The 22198-nt window shown below is 42.6% G+C and overlaps 1 protein-coding gene across 1 annotated transcript in view; it reads left to right on the forward strand.

Annotated features, from left to right (window-relative positions):
• DNAH3 (dynein axonemal heavy chain 3) overlaps positions 1–22198 on the forward strand; it is a 215858-nt gene that overhangs the window by 1510 nt on the left and 192150 nt on the right. Inside the window, 9 exon segments of the mRNA XM_021086503.1 lie at positions 3818–3867; positions 8408–8512; positions 9049–9271; positions 12964–13036; positions 13293–13467; positions 15556–15745; positions 16881–17076; positions 18560–18685; positions 20347–20542. Of these exon segments, the coding sequence (XP_020942162.1) occupies positions 3829–3867; positions 8408–8512; positions 9049–9271; positions 12964–13036; positions 13293–13467; positions 15556–15745; positions 16881–17076; positions 18560–18685; positions 20347–20542 (1323 nt within the window). The 5' untranslated portion in view covers positions 3818–3828.

Raw genomic sequence — 22198 nt, forward strand, 5'->3', positions numbered from 1 at the left:
GAGAAATAAGTTTAGGGGTCATAATAATAATAAGCTTAGGGTCCTCTCTTCCTCCACCACATCCAGGAAAGAGGGAGCTAGTGGTGACGATAGGAGGACATAGGCAGAAATGTCTTCCTAAATTCTCATGTTTCAGGCAGTCATGTCTGGTTTCATGCCTTTTTTCAACTGCAGTATGATGGATGCCCCCCCAGGAAAGGGTTGGTTGTTTTTTTGTTGATTTTGTTTTTCTTTAAAAGAAAACATTGCAACCCTCCTTCCCTGATGGGTGTCGCTTTGCAAAGCTGAATTGGGGCCTCCACTTAAAATTGTGTTCAAGGGTGCCATCTAGGGGGAACCTCTGTGAATCCTCTAATTCCTTCTACCTGTGGCTTTTTTGTAGCGTCCACCAGATTTTGCTTTCTTGAGTTTTTGGCTGCTTCCTCTACCACATTACATATTTCCTGATGGTTGGAATCTTAATATCTCTCCATAGCACAAGGACTTGGCCCTTGCTAACCATTCGATGGGTCAATAAAATAAATCCATGTGCAGCCTCGTCTACATCTTTCCACAATTAGTTACCCTGGCTAAGCCACTATTTCAAGCCTCAGGAAAGATCCTCCAGAAGCATTGGATTCTGAATAAGAAATATGAGAAAATTTCCAGTAACAGATTGAAACTTTAAGCTATGAACATCACAAAAATGGGAACAATCTGGAACATAGCTAACCTCTTGTCCCCATATTGCAGATTTAGCAAATAAAAATACAGGACTGCCAGGTTCAACTTGAATTTCAGATGAGCAACAGGTAACTTTTCAGTGTGTGTCTCAGATATTGAATGGAACATACTTATACTGAAAAATCCTTTGTTGTTTACCTGAAATTCTAATATAATGGGGCATCCTGTATTTTATCTGGAAATCGTTATGTACTTGAATTTGGTTACAGGATTTTTTTTTTTTTTCTTTTTAGGGTTGCACTTATGGCATATGGAAGTTCCCAGGCCAGGGGTTGAATTGGAGTTGTAGCTGCCGGCCTATGCCACAGCCACAGCAACACCAGATCCCAACCGCGTCTGTGACCTACACCACAGCTCATGGCAATGCCAGATCCTTAACTCACTGAGAGAGGCCAGGGATCGAACCTGCATCCTCATGGATACTAGTCAGGTTCATTACTGCCAAGCCACAAGGGGAACTGCTGGTTACAGGATTTAAAGCCTGCATCCTTGCTTGGAAATTACTGAACGGAAGATTTAAGTCAGCAGACAATTCTGATTCAGGTGGGATGGCCTGGGGCAGGGGTGGAGATAATGGAATTTTCACTCTCTTTGGCAGATATTTTATTTATTTTCTCTCTTTCTAGAAATGTAGACTTTGGGTTAAAGTCACGAAGCAGATTCCATAATCAGGTTAAGTTCCAACTTTGCCACTGACCTAGCTGAGTGTCTCCTTAATCTCCCTGTTTCTCAGCCTCCACAGTCATAAAATTTGGGGAAATTGTATCTATCTTGTGCGTCGGGTTTCGAAGATTTGGAAAGATGGTGCTCGTTAAGTGCTTAGCATAATGCCTGCAGCTAGTATAGGTCAATAAATGGAAGCTGTAATTTTTGCTTTAATGTTTTTGAACACAGGTAGATTTAAAGCACATGAAATTTCAGATGGAAACGTGTCTCCCACTCACCTACAAGGTCATGGGGCTCATGAGCAGCATACCAGGCCCTTTCTAGTTCTTTACTTTGTTGGGTCAGAGCTGCTGGTTTTTTTGTGGGACGTGGGATTTCATGCCCTATTAGAGGAGGCCTGGTAATAACCCTATTTTTGTCTAAATTAAAGTCTCAAGGAGTTCCGTTATGGCACAGCGGAAAGGAACTCATAACCATGAGGTTTCAGGTTCGATTCCTGGCCTCGCTCAGTGGGTTAAGGATTCGGCATTGCCGTGAGCTGTGGTTTAGGTCACAGACATGGCTCGGATCCTGCATTGCTGTGGCTGTGGTGTAGGCCAGCAGCTACAGCTCTGATTTGACCCCTAGCCTGAGAACCTTTATATGCTGCAGGTGTGGCCCTAAAAAGCAAAATAAATAAATAAATAAGAATCTCAAACCCTGTCACTGGCTCATTTAATCTGGCACTCTTTGAAACTGTATATATACCTTATAGTACAGAATGCCAATGTAAGGAGCGAAGAGCCCAAGGTCATTTTGAAAATATGGAAAGCCTAACTTGGAGGAAGAAGTGAGAAAAGGGAGACCTGGAAGTATTTGGTCCTCTGTATTAGGCATTGTAAGATCTCAGCAGGGTCTGTGTTCTGGGCAGGTACTTTACGGAATGAACACTGGACTCAGGAGTCATAAAGGCAGGGTTTAAATTGTATCAGCACAACTTACTGTGTCCTGGCAACTTGGGAAAGATGTATCCTTCTCAGTTTGGGTTTCATAATTTATAAAATGGCAACATCATGGAGTCTGGAGGAAAATAGAATAAAAAAAAAAAAAACAACAACCATATATATAGAAGCATGTCTCCCCAGAAAAGCTTGATAAGTCTGACTTGATTTTGAGAGATTTTTTTGAAGGTGACTAAGTGGAGTTCCCTTGTGGCACAGCAGGTTAAGGATCCAGCATTGTCCTTGCAGCAGCTCAGGACGCTGCTGTGGTGCAAGTTAGATTCTTGACCCGGGAACTTCTGCATAGTGTGGGTATGGCAGGAAAAAAAAAAGTTACCACCTTACATGTGCTTTGGTGCGTTTCTGTATTTATTATGAGAATGATATCAGCCACACTTATAGAGAGTCTACTGTGTTGGATGGCCAAACTGTTTGCCCAGGACTGAGGGAGTTCCTTGGTTGCAGAACTTGCAGTGTTAAAACACAGAAAGTCCCAGGAAACTGGGACAACTGGTCATCCTTCTACTGTATGCAAATTGCTTTACAGACTTCATCTCATGAATCCCTCATACCCACCTCTGGGTAGGTTCTCACCTGTTGGCATTTTACATTACAAAGGACCCTTGGAGAGATTAAGCAATTTGCTTTAGCCGCATAACTAACTAATGAGAAGGAAAGGACCTGTCTGACTCTAGGGCCCAAAAATTGAAACACCATTCTGGGTGCTTTTAGACCTCTCCAAAGTCACAGCCTCTTACAGCCACTCACCTCTGCGTTCCTGGATCATTGCTAAATACCCTCCTGCCTTCCCTTTTGTCAATAATACTTCCTGCTGGCCCTCAGGCCTCCTGCAAAGGGAGAAACCAAGACACAGAGTTGAGACAAGCCCAGTCTTGTATCTGAGCACAGCTGAGGCTCCTCCTTCCCTAGCAACAGACGCTAAAGCCTTGTGACTGGCCCCAGAGCCTGGATACGAGCACCTCCAGTGTTAAAATAACCCAGGGAGGAGGAGAGAGAAGAGTTCGAGTCTCCAAGGAGACTTTGGTGGGGTGCTTCCTCCCTCTTCTCTTTGTTAATATGTACCTCTGCTTCAGTTTTCCCTCTGCAGTGAACTCCTGTGTTCCTGGAAAAGTTCCAAGAGAGGAACCACTCAGTGGAAGGGAAGAGCAGCCATGGCAGGAAAGCTAGGATCCACCGCAAAGAGCCCAGCAAAACCCCAAAGCTACCTTTTCATTCTCTAGCTTCCCTTTCTTTGCTCTTCCACCAGGAAACGCCTCAGGAGGCTGAGGTCTGTGACCTCAGAGAGGCAGCCCTGTGAACAGAGCTTTCAGAACATTTGGAAAGTTCCATTATCTGTGTCATCTCCATGATGTTCTAAGGAAGTGTGAATTTCGGAGCCACTGGTAGGAGAGGAAGAGACTGAGAGCTCTTTGTTCCTTTTTCAATAGGTCCAATTAGGATGGACAACGTGAGTGACATGGATTGCTCATCTCAGAAGGTAGGTATGAATTTTAAGGTGTATTACTTTTCCCTTACCTGTAGTATTTTCAGCATGTAGGGAATTTGGAAGTGGCAGGAAGGGGATGTTTAAGTCATAGACCCACTGCCTTGTTAGATCTTCTTGACCAAGTGTACATGTTAATCACACTTGGTTGTGTCCTTGAATTATGCTTTGGCTGAATTAGGATTTTGGACATTTTCAAGTTCTGTGATGAAAGTGTCAGGAACAGATACCTGTTTTTCCTTTCTCTTCCTTTCCAAGGCCATTTGACCATATATTCATTCCACCCAACATTCGCAACACTGGACACACATGAGAATAATACTGGGAGGTATCTTGAAAATTTAGAGACTTGGCCTCATTCCCAAAGATTCTGATTCAGAAGGTATGGAGTGGAGCCCAGCAATGTGTATTTTTTTTCTGCCGAGACTCTAGTGATTCTGCTGTTGAAATCCTTGAGTGAGCATTTGGCAACTGCCTCCGTGAAAGACATGCAAACATCACATGACGTTTATTCTGAAATAAAGCCACCTGAAAATAACAGTTCTAGCCAATCTAGGTGCCAGAATCTTGGTGGAAAAGCTAGGATCCACTAAGTTTCCATTCACTGAGGTGTCCAGAGGAGCATTTTAAATCAAAACTTTGTAAAATTAAGGTGGATTTGTTGAAAATTACTGAGCCCACATCCTGAAATGAAAACTCTCTGCAATTTACCGAAGAGACCATTTAAGCATTAATATTTTTAACAAACCATTTTAGGCAGTCAGGGAGTTCTTACAAAAATCTTCATCTCTTTCCCCTTGAAGGCACCACAGAGGATTCTTTGCCAGGTGTGTTCAAGAAAACTGTCTTTGTTCTATTCTGGAATTGATATCTATATCTGCTGACCTTGTATATGTCTTATGTGTGCCTGCTGCTTGAACTAAGCTATTTTCTGCTAAAAGGTTTTATGGCCCTGTGAGTGTAAGTCTTATTCTGTGCCCAGGAACTAACTCAAGTTTAATTCATTCTTAGACATTCTGCTTCTCTCCACTGTGTTCTGTAAAATGCTCAGTTAGCCTCCCTTCTTATAAGATTTGGTTTTGCTTTCTTTATTATCCCAAGAATGGCTTTTCTCTTTGACTCAGCAGTCTATCTTCTAGATGACCAGGTCTCAGTATAGAGGGACATAAATATAATTACATCTGGTTCAAACCCAAAAGGGAGGAGTTCCCATTGTGGTACAGTGGAAACAAATCTGACTAGGAACCATGTGGTGGTGGGTTCCATCCCTGGCCTTGCTCAGTGGATTAAGGATCTGGCGTTGCCATGAGCTGTGGTCTCAGATGTGGCTCGGATTCCACGTTGCTGTAGGCTCGAAGCTATAGCTCCAATGTGACCCCTAGCCTGGGACCCTCCATGTGCCACAGGTTTGGCCCTAAGAAAGCAAAACAAACAAAACAAAAACAAACCCAAAAGGGAATCCACGGGCTAAAGTAACTGAATCCTGGGGTGCAGCTGATTTCTTTGGGAGTCTATCTTTCTCCTTCTGGTAGATCAGCTTTCTTTTAGGTTGGCTTTAGTCTAAGGAAGACTTTTTTCACGCAAGGCAAAGATGGCTGTTGAGAGTACCTCTTTCTCAGTAGCTCTACCCAAAGTGTCAGGAACAACTGTGACCAGCCCAGCTTGGTCACATGCCTATTCCTGAACCAATCACAGTGTCTAGGAGGAGAGAGTTTTCTAATTGGCCAGACCTGTGTCACATGCTCTGCCCTGCACACAGGGGCTGGACACTGTACAACATGGACCGAAATTGTTGTAGAGCCAGTTATGTCCACTAGGGCTCTATTCTGCCTGTTTTGCTAGGAAAAGTAACTTCCCAGTTGGTGTCAGGGCCCAAACCAGGCTTCCCCCAAACATAAGCAAAAGCATGAATGCCAGGACAACATCCTCCCGGATTGCAAAAGGTCAAGGATTTTTTGGCTTAACTGCTTGTTCCTAGTCTTGTCATAACTCACTCAAGATGTCCGAAATTTGTGGTGCTTGTTTGTTATCCTTTTGATGAAGACTTTTATTTGAAACAGATTTAAGAAGCTAGGCCAAGGGAAAGATTTCAACTGACCGCAAAACCTACTTGCTTGCAAAGACCAAATGCAGACAGCCCTAACTAATCAATCAGTATATGTTGTATATCTGGGATCCTGAAGGAAATCATGAATGGCTTCATACCCCTGAGAATACTGCTGCTAAAATCTACCTTGGGTGGTTTCAGTACCCACTTTGGATGTCCAAGTTCCCTTCAAGTTAATGCTGAGTTTTTTCATTTTGTTCACCTCATCAGTGCAGATCTGATATTAATTTCAGTAATGAAAGGAGGCTCTTGGAGGAGATGGGCAGTTCTTAGATCCTTGATGCTGAGATCAAGAGCAGAGAGACAGACAAAGTGATTTCAATCAGCAGAGCAAGTTCCCTAAGCTGAAAATAACAGGGCCAGTGGGTGTCAAACTCATTTGTTTAAGGTGGATCCTGAGTATCTCTATATTAATAAAGTTCTGTTAGCGGGTCTGATGCATCACAAGTTCTGAAAACCACTGAATTAGGCCATTAGATCAGTGAACCTCCTCTGTTTTTAAAAATCCCAGGCTCAGTGTGCATTTTTGTTTCAGAGTTTGCATGTTTTTGTTCAAGTTTAAAAATCAGTACGTCCCCCTAAGTAATTTGCCATGTGTGTAATACTTGCCATTTTCAACGTGTTGGCATGTAGAGTGATGTATATTTAAAAGCACTTTTGCGTAGCTAGTATATGTTACCTATCATCTCTGAGCTTTAGTTACAGCTAGAAATGGGGGTAAAAAAATCTCATAAGGGAGTTCCCATTGTGGCTCAGCGGAAATGAATCTGAGTAGTATCCATGAGGACGCAGGTTCGATCCCTGGCCTTGCTCAGTGGGTTAAGAATCCAGCATTGCCATGAGCCATGGTGTAGGTCACAGACGTGGCTTGGATCTGGTGTTGCTGTGGCTGTGGCTGTGACCAGAAGCTATAGCTCCAATTCGACCCCGAGGCTGGGAACCTCCATATGCCATGGGTGTGGCCCAAAAAAGCAAAAAAAAAACAACCCAAAAACCTCATAAGTGTTTGGTGTGTGACAATTTGGAATAATGGCAGATGTTACTGTCATCAGTGTTATTATTTTGTGAGATTGAGAGTCATCTGTGAGGGATTGGTTGGGGTATGGGAAGGGCTAACATCTGATTCATATACCCCTGCCACTACCTTCTGCCAGTTATCCTTCACGACATAATTGGCTAACCCAAATAAACCAGATCTGTCCAATAATGTCTCATCTTACCCAAGAGTTCAGGCCACAGTCATTGCCTAAGGTGAAAAAATAACAGCCAGAATCACACATGCAAATCCCTTAAAACCAGCTGTAAAGTTCTGTATAGCATCACCTTTCAGTAAGTTCAGCCTAGCAGTTTTCTTCCATCACCAGCCCAGATGAAGTAGTTGTCTTGCATACAGGGCCTGGGTGTGGAGCAGAAACACACGCAGCATCGAGCAACGCTGTAATTACCTTCAGCTCTGAGATGAAGAGGCACTGGGAATTGACAACAGCCGTGGAAGCCACAGGGTCGCCCTACCTGAGGCTCACTCCCACGTACATACTGACAGGAATGGTGAACCCAAACACCCACACTGCTTAAATTTTTTCCCTGTAGGAAGCACTGCGTGACTTATGTGTGTTAAACACATGTGAAATACAATGCCACTACATAAGCAGTTTTCTATTTGGAATTCTGCCTGTGTGACATGCCAGAGTCAATTTTTTTTTTTCGAGGTTTTTTTTTTTTTTTTTTTTGACTGCACCCACAGCATGCAGAAGTTCATGGGCTAGAGACTGAACTCACACCACAGCAGCAATCTGAGCCACTGCAGTAACAACACCGGTTCCTTAACCCACTGCACCACAAAGGAACTCCAAGAGTCAGTTTTTTCAAGTCAGCTCCTTTCATCACAACCCAAGGTAGGATAGCCCTCAGATTTGGGCTTTATCCAAAGGGAAAAATATCTGAATTCACACATAGAAGGGTAGCCAAGGAGGAGATGCTAGAGGAGAGACATTAACAATTAAGAAATGAAGCCTGGGAATTCCCACTGTGGCTTGGCAGTTAATGAACCCGACTAGTGTTCATGAAGACACGAGTTTGATCCCTGGCCTCGCTCAGTGAGTTAAGGATCCGGTGTTGCTGTGAGCTGTGGTATAGGTTGCAGAAGCGGCTCGGATCTGGTATTGCTGTGGCTGTGGTGTAGGCTGGTGGCTATAGCTCCGATTCAATCCCAAGCCTGGGAACGTCCATATGCCACAAGTGCGGCCCTAAAAAAGACAAAAGGAAGAAAAAAGAAACCTACTCAATGGATAGGAGTGAGAAGGGTGCTTTGTGGCAGAGCTTTGTGCCTGAAACCTTTCCTGAGGACTTCTTTACTCCTCATCAACCTCAGAGTCTTGCTAATCCTTCCTAATTCCTGAAGAGTGGCTTTGTGTTCGTTTCCCATAGATCCCCAAAAGTGACTCAATACATCACATGAGCCACTCCCAGACGAGGCCAGAATTGCCTCCTCTGCCTGCTTCTGCCAACGAGGAGCCATCTGAACTCTATCAGGTATGTTCACCTGGCTGCTCCTCTTCTGCTCATACTGGTTGGGGGCAAACAGTCTGACTTGACGAGTGGGATTAGCAGCCTTGGTCATTTCTGCCACTGGAAGAGGCCACAGTACAGTGGGAAAAAGCGCTATGCAGTAGCACAAGGCGAGTTTGAGGCTGGCCTTCTCACTTACTTGCTGTGTTATTTAAACTCTCTGAATCTCTGCATCCTCAATTATAAAATGAGAGTTATTTCTACCTTACAGCTGTGGCCATGAATCAAGATGATAGATGTAAATTACCTGATTGCAAACTTACTGTGCATTGAAAGTCATCTATTGTCCTTGCCGTCAGAAATCATGCTCACAGTGGTCGGAGAAGTACAACTGGTGTCCATTCAGAAAGTATTTGCACTCAGCCTGTGGGAGGTAGAACCACAGTGTAAGGCATGTGGGATGTCGTGAGTCTCAGTAGGAGAGGAGCCTGGCCCCAGGGAGCCCAGGCCCCCAAGAGATGTCCTTCATTATGTCTCACTCTGTATTTCTTCACTTGTAGACAGTCATGTCACACAGCTTTTATCCCCCCTTGATGCAACGCACATCATGGACCTTGGCTGCGCCCTTCAAAGGGCAGCACCACCACTGTGGACCCAGTGACTCTATTGCCAACAACTACTCCTTGATGGCCCGAGACCTGAAGCTGAAGGACCTGCAGAAGGTCTACCAGCCAGTCACCATCAGTGTCCCCAGAGAAAAGATCGCTCAGAGACTGCCATCAGGTATTTCTGGTAGTGTGCTATACCTCCTCAAAGTGCGGCTTTGGAGTAAGATTTCGAATCCTGGGTTCTAGTCCTGGCTCCTTTTGCTGCAGCTAACTTTGGATAACCTCAGTCTCCTCATCTATGAAATGGGAAGGATTGTAATGACTATCATTACATTGACCTTATAGCAAGCACAGCTGTATGTACTTCTTGTTGATTGCTACATAACAAATTACCCCAAAACTTAATAAGTTAAAACCGCCACCATTTATTATCTTAAAATTTCTGTGGGTTGGAAATCTGGCATGGCTTAACTGGCTCAGACTTAGTCATGTATAATCAGGATGTTAGCCAGTTAGGTTCATTTTTGCCATATATTAGAGGCCACGTATAAGTGATATAGTATGGCATTTGTCTTTCTCTTTCTGACTTAGTGTGAGAACCTCTAGTTGCATCCATGTTGTTGCAAATGGCATTATTTTGTTCTTTTTTCATGAATGAGTAGCATTCCATTGTGTATAGGTACCACATCTTCTTAATCCACTTGTCTGTTGATGGACATTTGGATTGTTACTGTGTTGGCTGTTGTGAATAGTGCTGCAATGAACATAGGGGTGCTTGTATCTCACAGTCAGAGAACAGACTTGTGGTTGCTGGGGTGGTGGTGGGGGGAGTGGGATGGATGGGGTGTTTGAGATTAGTAGATGCAAACTATTACATTTAGAATGGATAAGCAATGAGGTCCTACTGTGCATCACAGGGAACTTTATCCAATCTCTTAGGATAGAAAATGAGGGAATATATTATGAGAAAAAGAATGTGTATCACTATGCTATACAGCAGAAATTGGCAGAACATTGTGAATCAACTAAACTTTAAACATAGTTTAAATAATTTAAATTTGAAAGAAGATGTGGCATATATAGAAAATAACTAAACAAAAAGTGTTAGCCAGGGGAGTTCCCTGGTGGCTCAGTGGATTAAAGATCTGGTGTCGTCACTGCTGTAACAGAGGTTTGATCCCTGGCCCAGGAACTTCTGCGTGCTGTGGGCATGACTAAAAAAAAAAGATGTCAGCTAAGGCCACAGTCATCTAAAAGCAACTGAGGAAGGAGTCCTCGTTGTGACTCAGCTGTAATGAACTTGACTAGTATCCATGAAGACACAGATTTGATCCCTGGCCCTACTCAGTGAGTTAAAGATCCAGCATTGCCATGAGCTGTAGTGTAGGTTGGAGATGCAGCTCGGATCTGGTGTTGTGGCAGCTGCGGCTCTGATTTGACCACTGGCCTGGGAACTTCCATGTGCTGTGGGTATGGCCCTTAAATAAATAAGCAAATAAATAAGCAAATAAATAAATAAATAAATAAATAAATAAATAAAAGCAACTGAGGAAGGATCCTCGTCCAAGCTCACTCATATCCTCTGCTGCCTATTGGCCATAGACAGTTCCTTGCCATATGGGCCTATCTGTAGGCCAGCTCAAAACATGACTTCTGGCTTCCCTTAGAGGAAAGGAGGGAGAGAGCAAGAGAGAGAAAAGAGCCAGCATGACAGAAACCCCAGTCTTTTTAGAACTTAATTTTGAAAGTGACATCCTATCACTTTTGCCATTTTCTGTTTGTTAGAAGTGAGTTGCTAGGTCCCACCCACACTCAAGAGGATTACACAAGAGCATGAGTCCAGGAAGTGGAAATCTTTGGGGACCATCTTGGAAGCTGCTTACCATAGTACTTTACATGTATTAGTTTAGTCCACTGGGTACACATACATCTGCTTAAGTATATCCTTTAGTGGTTCCTCTTAGAGATATGTGGCGACCCTCAATCTGCCTGCTGTCTCAAACTCATTTACATATTTTCCTTTATTCTCTCAGTGCTGTGTCGGGTGAATTCCTCAAATATATCTTCCGATTCACTAATTTGCTCTTCACCTCTTCTCGATCTTGAGTTTATCATGTCTAATGAATGTTTTTTATTTTAACGACAATTTCATTTTCAGATATTCTAATTGGTTCGATTTGTGGATGCCGCCTTTGCCAGTTTCTTTCTCTGTTCTCATGGCCATAGCCCTTTCAGTATCACTTGGAGGATCTTAACACATTTATTTTGGAGCAATGTTGCTATTGCTGTATTATATCCATTTTGCGACTATGTCCCTCGATTGAGTTTATTTGCTATCTTTCTTAGTGTTGGTTTTTCTCATGTGTTCTGGGATTTTAGTTTGCAGGCTTCTGTTGAGAGCTTTCCACCTTCTTGCCATAGGCATTCTCCATTTGTTGGTTGAAGTATAATTCACATACAATAAAATGTGCAGATCTTAATTGTCCAATGAGTTTTGACAGCTGTTTATACCATATTGTCCACCACCCAACCAAGATATAGGGCTTTTCCAACACTAGAGAAAGTTCTCTTATGCTCCTTTCCCATCAGTTCCTTCCTCTACCCAATACCATCCCATCCCAGCGTAGCTACTTTCTGATTTCTGACACCATAGATTAGTTTTGCTTGTTCTCACATATAAATGTACTCGTTTGACATACCTTTTTAAATCTTTCCTTTTTTCTTTATGCCTTCAGCTGGCATCTTAGGACCCCAAATTAGCACCAGATCTTATATTGGTGGCTTAGGACTCCCATCCTAAGGTGACGTTTGAGGATCTTGCAGATCTGGTCCCTGAGGCTTGACCTAGTTACTATCAGCCGTTCTTTGCTATCTGTGGCCACCAATTAAGTTGAAGATACATGTGCTTTATTTACATGACAGTGTTGCTGTCTTTTCAGCCTGTCTTCATGGGTAGGGTAGCTTTATGCTGTGAGCCTAGCTGCAGTACCCACGATTATGATGTATTTTGGATTCTATTATTCCTCCAGGTATCAAACATCTAACTACTTCTACCTGTTCCTGGTACCAGAAGCCAAGTTTAAGACTTTTATTTCACACTATGTTTATTTTGAGTCCACACAGAAGAGCATCTTTTCAGACAATGCATTGTCTTTTTAATTTTAAAGAATATTTTGCCTATTAGTGTTGCATTGACACAGATTAAGGAAATCAGAGTATGAACTGAAAATACATCTTGACCAAGAGTCTTCAATTCTCTCGGATTCTCTCAAAATGTCAATTTCACATTGCTATGTTTTTAACATTTCTTTATTACTTATTAATTTCCTTAGGCTAGAAACCTAAACAAGTATACAATTAAAGTTTAATAGTAATAGAACTTTATATTATTTATTGAATTTATTATAAATTATATTTATTGCAATACCTTCTATTTATTGCAAGTGATACTGGTTTTTCTATTTGTGATAGTCCTATAATATTTCCTTTAAAATAATGTATTCAGTTTAAAAGTCTGAGTCTATTTAAAGAAAAATATTAAACAAACAATGCACCGGATGTTTAGAAAATAGAGCATAATGGACTAGGAGTGAATTGCCCAGTGTATGAGAGAACAGAAGTTAGGCTCATTCCCATTTCATAGTTGGGGAAGCTGAGGCTTGGAGTGATGCAGTCACTTCTTCAGGGGCATACAGGTAATTTGTGATGGAGGTGGGACCAGGGCCCACATCTCCTGCCTCATCCTACCACACCAAGTCCACTCCCCTTAGGGTGCTTCTGGACTGCTCTGAGACCCGCATCCCTATGGACAGAGGATGACCCAAGGCTACTGCCCATCACTAATGTCTTTCTTCTCCACTGTCCTAGCAAATAAAAGCTCACTAGAGCCCAACAAGAAGAAAATGAAGCTCTCCCCCAAAGATAAAGACGATCTCACTGGGTAAGGTGTTCCTGTGGAAACAGGGATTTCGGAACAACCAGCTGAACCAAAGGCGACTGTGGTCTCGTGAAAGTCACAGTCAGCTTCCTGGCTGGAAAGCACAAAAAACTTGTGTGTGTGTGTGTGTTTTTTTTCCCACCATTCCTCTTAATCCAATTTTTTGAGGCTCTAAATAAAAATAAATTAGCCAACTAGGCAAAACCATTGGTAACAGATCTATGAGGTGTTCCATGACTGAGTTGTGTTGACTTTATAGGACCAGGTCGGCATGCAATACCTCAACCTCCCCACCTATGAAGAAAGAGGTGGTGACGTCTTCAGCCCTCCCAGGAAGCAGACCAATGAGTCCAGAAGAACAGATGGATGTGATGTTACAGCAGGAGATGGAAATAGAAAGTAAAGAAACCAAACCATCTGAATCAGATTTGGAGGTATGTTCTTGTGACCTCCTTTCTCTCAAATTGCCAAGTGTTACTCTTGGCATCTCAGTGATTCTGAACTAGAGTCACCTGGGGAATGTTTGAAAAAGAGCAAAGCCAAGACCCCATTACTACTAAATGAGAGAGAGAGAGAGAGAGAGAGAGAGAGAGAGAGAGAGAGAGAATTCTCTCCTCTAGTAAGTCTTAGAAATCAGTGGCCTTTTGGGTCCTCTTAGAACATAGATTAAAAAATGGTGACCCTTAGGCTAAGATTGCCATATTTTGAAAAAGAAAAAAACAAATAATAATATACCCAGTTAACTCTGAATTTCAGATAAACAGTGAATAATTTTTTAGTATAATTATACCCCAATGCAGCCTGTATTTGGCAACCCTATCATAAGCTGAATATGGCCTACAGATGTGTTTTGAAAATGAAGGAAATCTCACATAAGCTGGATTTCTAACCTCTCATGAAAAAATTAAAATATTTGAAGCTGAACCATGACTGCTTCTTTTAGATGAAAACTACATTCTCTGGTTTGTCACAGTCCCTATCATCCCTTATTATTTTATGTCCTGCCAACTTTCAGTTATTAACCTTATGTTCTCAGTCCCAGACAGACTTTTGAGTTTGCAATCCCTATCTTAAAGGAAGGACGACAAAACTTTAGAGTAAATAGCTTGTGAATTTATAGTGTATAGTGAAATGATTAATAATGAAAATGCGTAGAGACTGAGGCTGTACGATTAGCAAAATTCCATTTTAAACCCTCCAGATGCTTGACCCCATTCAAGACCTGAGGACTATGATTATTCCTATTGTCCAGGTGTGGAAATGCGTTTGGAAATGGTTTAAACAACAGTCAGTAAGAGGCAAAACTAGAACTCAGACCAGGTCTGGCTGATCATAAAGTATCTGTGCTCTTAGGAGCTACGCAGCAGTTCTCAAACTTGCCTGAGGGTGAGAATCACCTGGGGGCTGGTTAACAAATCTCAAATTCCCCAGGAAAGGCCTATGAGTCTGCATTTTAACGAGAGGCTCTCTCTTCACCCCACAAAGTTCTTATAAAGAGGGAAGTTTGGAAGTTTGAGGTTGGAGAGATGTAAGCTCAACCTCTTCTGACCACAAGCAATCGGCCCTGAAGGTCAAAACTAATTTCAAGCCCTTTCCCTATACTGTGTGCTTCTCATCCATCTGAAATTATTCATTGCTAGAGCTACTCAGCCATCTAGCAGCTTAGAGGCAAGCCCTAAAGAAACAAAATTCGTAACATCACCAGATCACATTGGGCATTTTTGTTCAGTTTGTGTGTTTGTGTTGCTTTTCTAAACTCAGAAGTCTCACAGTTAGATTAGACCTATCATAAGTCTCCCTTAGACTTGGTCTCCCTACCCCCACCCCGGAGACAGCTGTAAGCACAGCATCAAGTGCTTTCTTTGCTGTTAAGAAGGGCAAATCATTTGAATCCATTTGAGGAGCTTGTCATTCCTCTTCTTAAAGCTCACCAATTATGCCATTTCATCCTTTTTATTATTATTTATTTATTTTTTTGTCTTTTTGCCTTTTCTTGAGCCATTCCTGCAGCATATGGAGGTTCCCAGGCTAGGGGTCTAATAGGAACTGTAGCCACTGGCCTACACCAGAGCCGCAGCAATGCGGGATCTGAGCCGCATCTGCAACCTACACCACAGCTCACGGCAACGCCGGATCCTTAACCCACTGAGCAAGGCCAGGGATCGAACCCAAAACCTCATGGTTCCTAGTCGGATTCGTTAACCACTGTGTCGCGATGGGAACTCCGCCACTTCCATCCTTGGTGCTCCTTTCACTCTTCCTCTCTGCATGGCATTTGACAAGTCCTTCCTTCCACCCCACTGAAATCTCTCTGGCTCTGGTTAACTCCTCCAGAAGCATGGGAAATACTCACCAATGATCTTAATGTAATGAGCATAGAGTCACAGGCCCAGAAGCAAATGAAGGGTAGAGACGGGTGCTACATGTTCAGGGTCCCTTGGTGGCTGACAGGTGTGGGCAGGTGGGCACAGGTCACCAACTGATGATGATCATTTTCTTGCTGGTGGTTTGTTTATGGAAAGAGATACTATTACTATTTGACCAATGGAATCCAAAAAGACATGATTGCCCCTGAGGAGAATGAAGTGATGGTTCGGATTTCAAAGCTGATTTCTAACACACTGCTGACAAATCCACTCCTGGAACCCCTCATGCTTGTCCTTGTGAAAGAGAAGGAGAAGGACTATTACAGCAGCCTCATGAAAAGCATTGGTAAGGCTGGGCATAAATGGGGCAGGAGCTCCTGTGTGGAGGGCCCCTTCCCTCCTCTCACTGTCAGTCCTCCATGCTGGTTCCTTTGAAAACGCCAAAAACACGGTTTAACTTTTCATTCAAATGCTCCCCGCATTGCTCATGTCCACACCAGCACTTCCCACACTTTAATGTGCATCTGCATACTTTAGGATCTTTTAAAAATGCAGATTCTGGCTCAGTAGATTTGGGGAAAAGCCTAAGATTCTGCACTTCGAACTACCAGGGGATGCAGGTGCACCCTGAGGTGATGCTATAAGTAGCAGGGGCCTACTTCTGCACTTCGAACTACCAGGGGATGCAGGTGTACCCTGAGGTGATGCTATAAGTAGCAGGGGCCTACTCACGTTTTTAACTCTAGTTTAAGACCTGACTCTTCCTGCAGGTATTTTGATCTCTGCAACCCCCAGTGATCACTCCATCCTCTGTATTCATAGCACTTCTTCTTTTTTTGGGGGGGGCTGCACCCATGACATGGAAGTCCCCCCAGCCAGGGATTGAATCTGAGCCAGAGCTGCGACCTACACTGCAGCTACAGCAATGCCAGATCATTTAACCCACTGCACCGGAATGGGGATTGAACCCAGGGCTCAGCAGTTACCCAAACTGCTGTAGTCAGATTCTTTTTTTTAAGGCTGCACCTGCGGCTTATGTCTATGAGCCTGTTTCTGTTTTGTAGACAGGTTCATTTGTGCCATATTTTAGATTCCTCATTTAAGTCATATGAAATAGTATTTGTCTTTCTCTTCTTTATGTAACTATTTTGGTGTGAGAAATCAGTTAGTGACGAATGAGGTATTAGCAAATACTAGTTCATTGACATGTATGATGCTGGATATCCTAGCAGGACTCAAGTCCAAATTCCAAGTGCTCCAGGCTGTGAAGTTATATTCTTCTTTCCCCTGAAATATCTCACATACCAACAGGGTGGAACCAACCCAACTGAGCTATACCCAGGGAATTACCAATGACCTTGTAAATAAGGGAGCATTTCCAAGTGCAAATGAAGCTCTTTTGCCCTTTAAGTGTTGAGGCTAAGAGTGCAGCGTGTTCAAGGTCCCTCTTTAATAACAAGCATTTGCCCCATTGGTTACAGTTGATTACATCCTTATGGACCCAATGGAGAGGAAAAGACTCTTTATTGAGAGCATCCCCCACCTGTTTCCTCAAAGAGTGATCCGGGCCCCTGTGCCCTGGCACAGTGTCTACAGGAATGCCAAAAAGTGGAATGAGGAGCATCTGCATACAGTGAACCCTATGATACTCAGCCTGAAAGAGCTGTGGTTTGCAGAGTAAGAAGTGCCTCTTGTCCTTTCTTTCCCTCTCATTATTGCTTCCACACATAAGAGAGCATCTTATGTGGGAGTAGCCTTGCCCTCGAAGTATGACAAAAGTCCTAGACCAAAAGTGTATATGAAAAGTAAGTGCAGGGCTGGAGTTCCCGTCATGGCTCAGTGGTGAACAAACCCGACTAGTATCCATGAGGACACAGGTTCCATCCCTGGCCTCGCTCAGTGGGTTAAGGATCCTGCGTTGCTGTGGCTCTGGCGTAGGCCGGTGGCAACAGCTCTGATTAGACCCCTAGCCTGGGAACCTCCATAGCTGTGGGTGCAACCTTAAAAAAGACAGAAAAACAAAAAAAAAAAAAGAAAATAAAAGAAAAATTAGAGGCAAATATGTTTATGTAATTTTATTTTTTTTTTTATTTTTTACTTTTTAGGGCCACATCTGGGGCACATGGAGGTTCCCAGGCTGGGGGTCCAATAAGAGCTACAGCTGCCGGCCTACACCACAGCCATAGTAATTTGGGATCCAAGCCATGTCTGCTACCTACACCGCAGCTCACAGAAATGCCAGATCCATAACCCACTAAGTGAGGCCAGGGATCAAACCCACAACCTCATGGTTCCTAGCTGGACTCTTTTCCGCTGCGCCATGACGGGAACTCCCTGTGTAATTTTGATTGGTTGAACTTAATCAGTAGCTCAAATATTTTGTTTGGGGGGGAGGGTCTCTAGCTTTGAATGTGTTTTGTCTTAGGGGAACCTTGTTACTTGAATAATTTACTTGTTTTTCACATTCTTAGTTTTACCTATATTTTAAAAAGGAATTGCAGGTGGAGTCAACCTAGGAAGGAACCCACCAATGATGAAGAATAAGCACATTCCCTTTTTTGAACTAAATTCAGCTTTCTAAGGCATTGGGGGTGCTAGTCAGGACACGGGGAGAAAAAGTAATTTTCTAATGAGGTGGACATGTATAGAGTGATAATTTATAGGATGAGTTCTGATAATAGACCACCTAGGTTCTGGTTCTTGCTCTGTCTTTGATGAACTGTGATTTGGGGGAAGTTAATCTCTCTGGACTCCTGTTTAATTATAGGCAAAATGAGAATAATAACAATACTTCCTCTCATGGGGTTGTTGGGTAAAGTGCTAAGAACAGTGCTTGGCATACATTAGTTGTTCAGTAAATGAAAATACTGCTTTAACTACAAGCATGTTTATGGCCTCAAAAAATGAATTAATTGGAGGTCGTACCCTGAGTAGGAAGGCTCGGTAACACCTGCTGAGTTTATCTACTCCTCGTAAGACTTCTTGGGGACTATCCACCCCCTCTTCAAACTCTCAGATTTTTCAGATATAATTAGTTTTAATTTGTTTAAATCTCCTCTCATTGAAAAAAAGTGGAAACATATTTCCTTTGAAGCCATCCTACTGAGTTTGTTATTAAGCATCTGCCCAGTTTAGGAAGTGTTTCCCTCTCTTTTGGCAGGTTTAGAGACCTCAGGTTTGTTCGAACAGCAGAATTACTGGCAGGAAAATTGCCCCTGCAGCCTCACGAATATCAAGATGTCATCCGGAAACACTGCATGGAAACGCGCCAGACTCTTCTCAACAAGTCAGTATCTGATTTGAGCATGAGGCTGCATTTCAGTATCATAAAGACCTAAGACGCTCTGGGAGTTCCCATTGTGGCTCAGCAGGTTATGAACCCGACTAGTATCCATGAGGATGCGGGTTCAATCCCTGGCCTCGCTCAGCAGGTTGGGGATCTGGCATTGCCATGGGCTGTGGTGTAAGCTGCAGTCATGGCTTAGATCCTGGCACAGGCCAGCAGCTGCAGCTCCAGCGCCTGGGAACTTCCAGATGCTACAGGTGCAGTCTTAACAAACAAACAAAAACGCTCTGCACTGAAGACTGGTATCCAGCCTGGGGCTGGCACAAATTTTGCTGACCTCTCACTGATGTCTTTCTCTGTCCTCTTCCTCCCTTGTTCCCATCCCCGACAGCCTCTGAGTCTCCTCATGTCCACTGCTCTTTGACCCTCACTCCTAGTCATCCTCTGCCCTCTTGAAACTGATTCCCATTCCTTGTTGAGGTACCACTTCCATTCCCTCCCGCTGAAATTCTTTGGGCCTCATGGGGTTACAGGACAATGGGTCTGAAGGACTTGTATACAGGTGGCCCAGGTAAATGCCTGCAAGATCCCAAAAATGAGAGTTTTAATTCATTTTTCCTTTACATCTGCATGAAAGATGATGTCCAGAGCCAGAGAAATTCCCTTGTATGACATCATGTGTGATGATAATACCTACCAACTGGTTTTATTGTCAGAGAAAAATCTTTATACAGTAGCTGGCACATACGAGCTATTGAATATAATTCTTACCTCTACACCTGTGCCTATTAATGGTACTTCTCTGACGGTTAGAGTAAAACTTTTCTAGCAGTCAGAAATGAGACATAATAGGATGCAAAGGCCAGTGGTTCCCATTGGGAATTAAAAATTTGGGAGAGGAGGCCCAGAGGAGCAATGAGATGTCTATTTCCATTTCTTCTTTTGGTTTTTTTTCTTTTTTTTTTTTTTTTTTTTTTTTGTCTTTTTAGGGATGCACCCCGGGCACATGGATGTTCTCAGGCTAGGGGTCAAATCGGAGCTCCAGCTGCTGGCCTGCACCACAGCCACAGCAACATGGGATCTGAGCTACGTCTGTGACCTGCACCACAGCTCATGGCAATGCTGGATCCTTAACCCACTGAATGAGAAACCTGCGTCCTCATGGGTACCAGTCAGATTTGTTTCCGCTGAGCCACGACAGGAACTCCTCTTTTAGTTTTCTAATTTCTGCTCTCAGCAGCTACTTCCACGCTGAAGTTTCTTCTCCCAAGTTTTCCTCCTTTTCTCCTCTCTTCCGCTGTAAAGTCCCAATCAGAGGTCAGGCATCTGCCAGGGAGAGAAGTTGGACAGAATATTCCAATTCTTGATGGCCTTTTCCCCTCATCCCTGACTATAACGAAGAAACTAGACACTTTCATCTTTCAGCAGGACTGTCCATTTGGGTATTGCTAATGGAAGAATAGTCTCTCAACCCAAATCTTATTACTTTCTTCTCCAGAAAGTGTTGGCAGGTAAGGTAGTCAGAGATACGAAAGTACCAATTTGCAAAGCTGCTCATGGGGAAAGGTGCCATCTGTCTGGTTGTGGAGAGTAGGGAGTGGCTGAGAGGGCTTCTTGGAGCTTGGGAGATATTCTTAGTAGATGCCCTGCTGTCTTTACAGATGGATCCCCACCTGTGCCCAGCTTTTTGTCTCACGGAAGGAGCACTGGGTCCATTTCGCTCCCAAGAGTGACTATGACTCCTCTCGTAACATAGAGGAATATTTTGCTTCTGTCGCATCCTTCATGTCACTCCAGCTCAGGGAGTTGGTCATTAAGTCTCTTGAGGACCTTGTGTCCTTTTTCATGATACACAAGGTACGTCGGGGACCAGCACGGGGCTCTCTTGAGTGGAATCAATGGAGATAGACTTGAAATTCGATCCTGTAAGGTCTAAGTCTATGAACCTTGCCAAAAAGTAAAATTCTTGATTTGTACACATATGAAGTAATGATTAGTTTATAAAAATGATTTATTTAAATATATAGCAAGCTTTCCTGAGGAAATTACCTATTACTCTAGTGGTAAAAAATCTACAGAACCAGAAAAAATAAGAAGTTTTTAAAATGGAGTGCATACCTCTTAACGACAATTTTTCATCCTCTCTATTAAAGGAAGGGGTTAAAAGGATTTTTTATCAGTCTTCAGCTTGATATTTAGGGAGTGTTGTGTGTGTTCATTGCAAATATTGACTTTTTGTTCTCTGATCTTTGAAAGGGTACCTCTAAAAACAAAAGGCTTTGTTGACCTAATTAGTAACTTCCTTCATGAAACTACTTCAATGAGGTTAAAATAAAAACTAAAAACACTAGTCCTGGTTTCAAAGCATCATAGAATTCCTTTAAATTTAGATAACCTGGATATCAAAGAAGATCCTTTTGGATTTTATACCATGTGCATATTTCACCTTAAAGAGAGTGATAAAGTGTAAAACTGTCTGGTTAGAAATGTTAAGTTATAATAAGCATTTTTCCAAATAAAGTAAAAAATGAACAATTGACCATTTGCTCAAAAAAATATAGACCCAATGCTGCTGAATTTAGATTTCAGTGTTAGCATTCTACAGTGGACTAATCTGTATATGTCATTGCAATCATCTACTTGGCTAGACTGAAGAAACTCAAATGTGGAGATCAGTCTTACTCCAAAATTCTGCACAAAGAGAAAAATAAAATCTTCATATGTCTGAAAAAAATAAATTTATGGATATTTGAAACAGTACACAGTCAACCAATATTTCTCAATAATCCGTTTATTCCAGAAATCTCTAGGATCAATTACTTGGACGAGGACTTTATAGCTGCCCCATGCCAATTTCGTTAGGCATGGCAGTTAATGAAATATCTCGTGTTACCAGCCTATGGAGGGAATTAGAAATATCTCCACAACCAGTATTTCTATTGGAGACAGGTTAACATGTTGAGCGTCTAAAATAAACTCTATGCTCGTTAGCAACTCCATTTGAGGTATATGCAGATAACTGTGTATGATTCAATACATTTTTATTGAACACCTACTATGTACTGAGTGCTCTCTCGGATATTTTAGAGAACATAGATGGTTCAAACATAGATCCTGCCCTCAAGTTTAGAGTAGAGAAGATAAAATGTGCATGTAAATCCTCACATGAGAGAAAGATAAAATACCATGAGAAAGACTGTATCTTGCTGGGCAACAGGGAGGCTTCCCAGAGGAAGGGGTTTGGAACTGAACTTTTTTTTTATTACTCAATGAATTTATTATATTTATAGTTGTACAATTATCATCACAATCCAGTTTTATAGTATTTCCATCCCACAACCCCAGCGCCTCTCCCCACCCCCCAAACTCGCCTTTGGAAACCATAAGTTTTTCAAAGTCTGTGAGTCAGTAGCATCTGTTCTGCAAAGAAGTTCATTATATCCTTTTTTTCAGGCTCCACATGTAAGTGAGAGCATTTGATATTGGTGTCTCATTGTCTGACCGACATCACTT

This window comes from Sus scrofa, chromosome 3, assembly GCF_000003025.6.
Source record: "Sus scrofa isolate TJ Tabasco breed Duroc chromosome 3, Sscrofa11.1, whole genome shotgun sequence".
Taxonomy (NCBI): Eukaryota; Metazoa; Chordata; class Mammalia; order Artiodactyla; family Suidae; genus Sus; species Sus scrofa.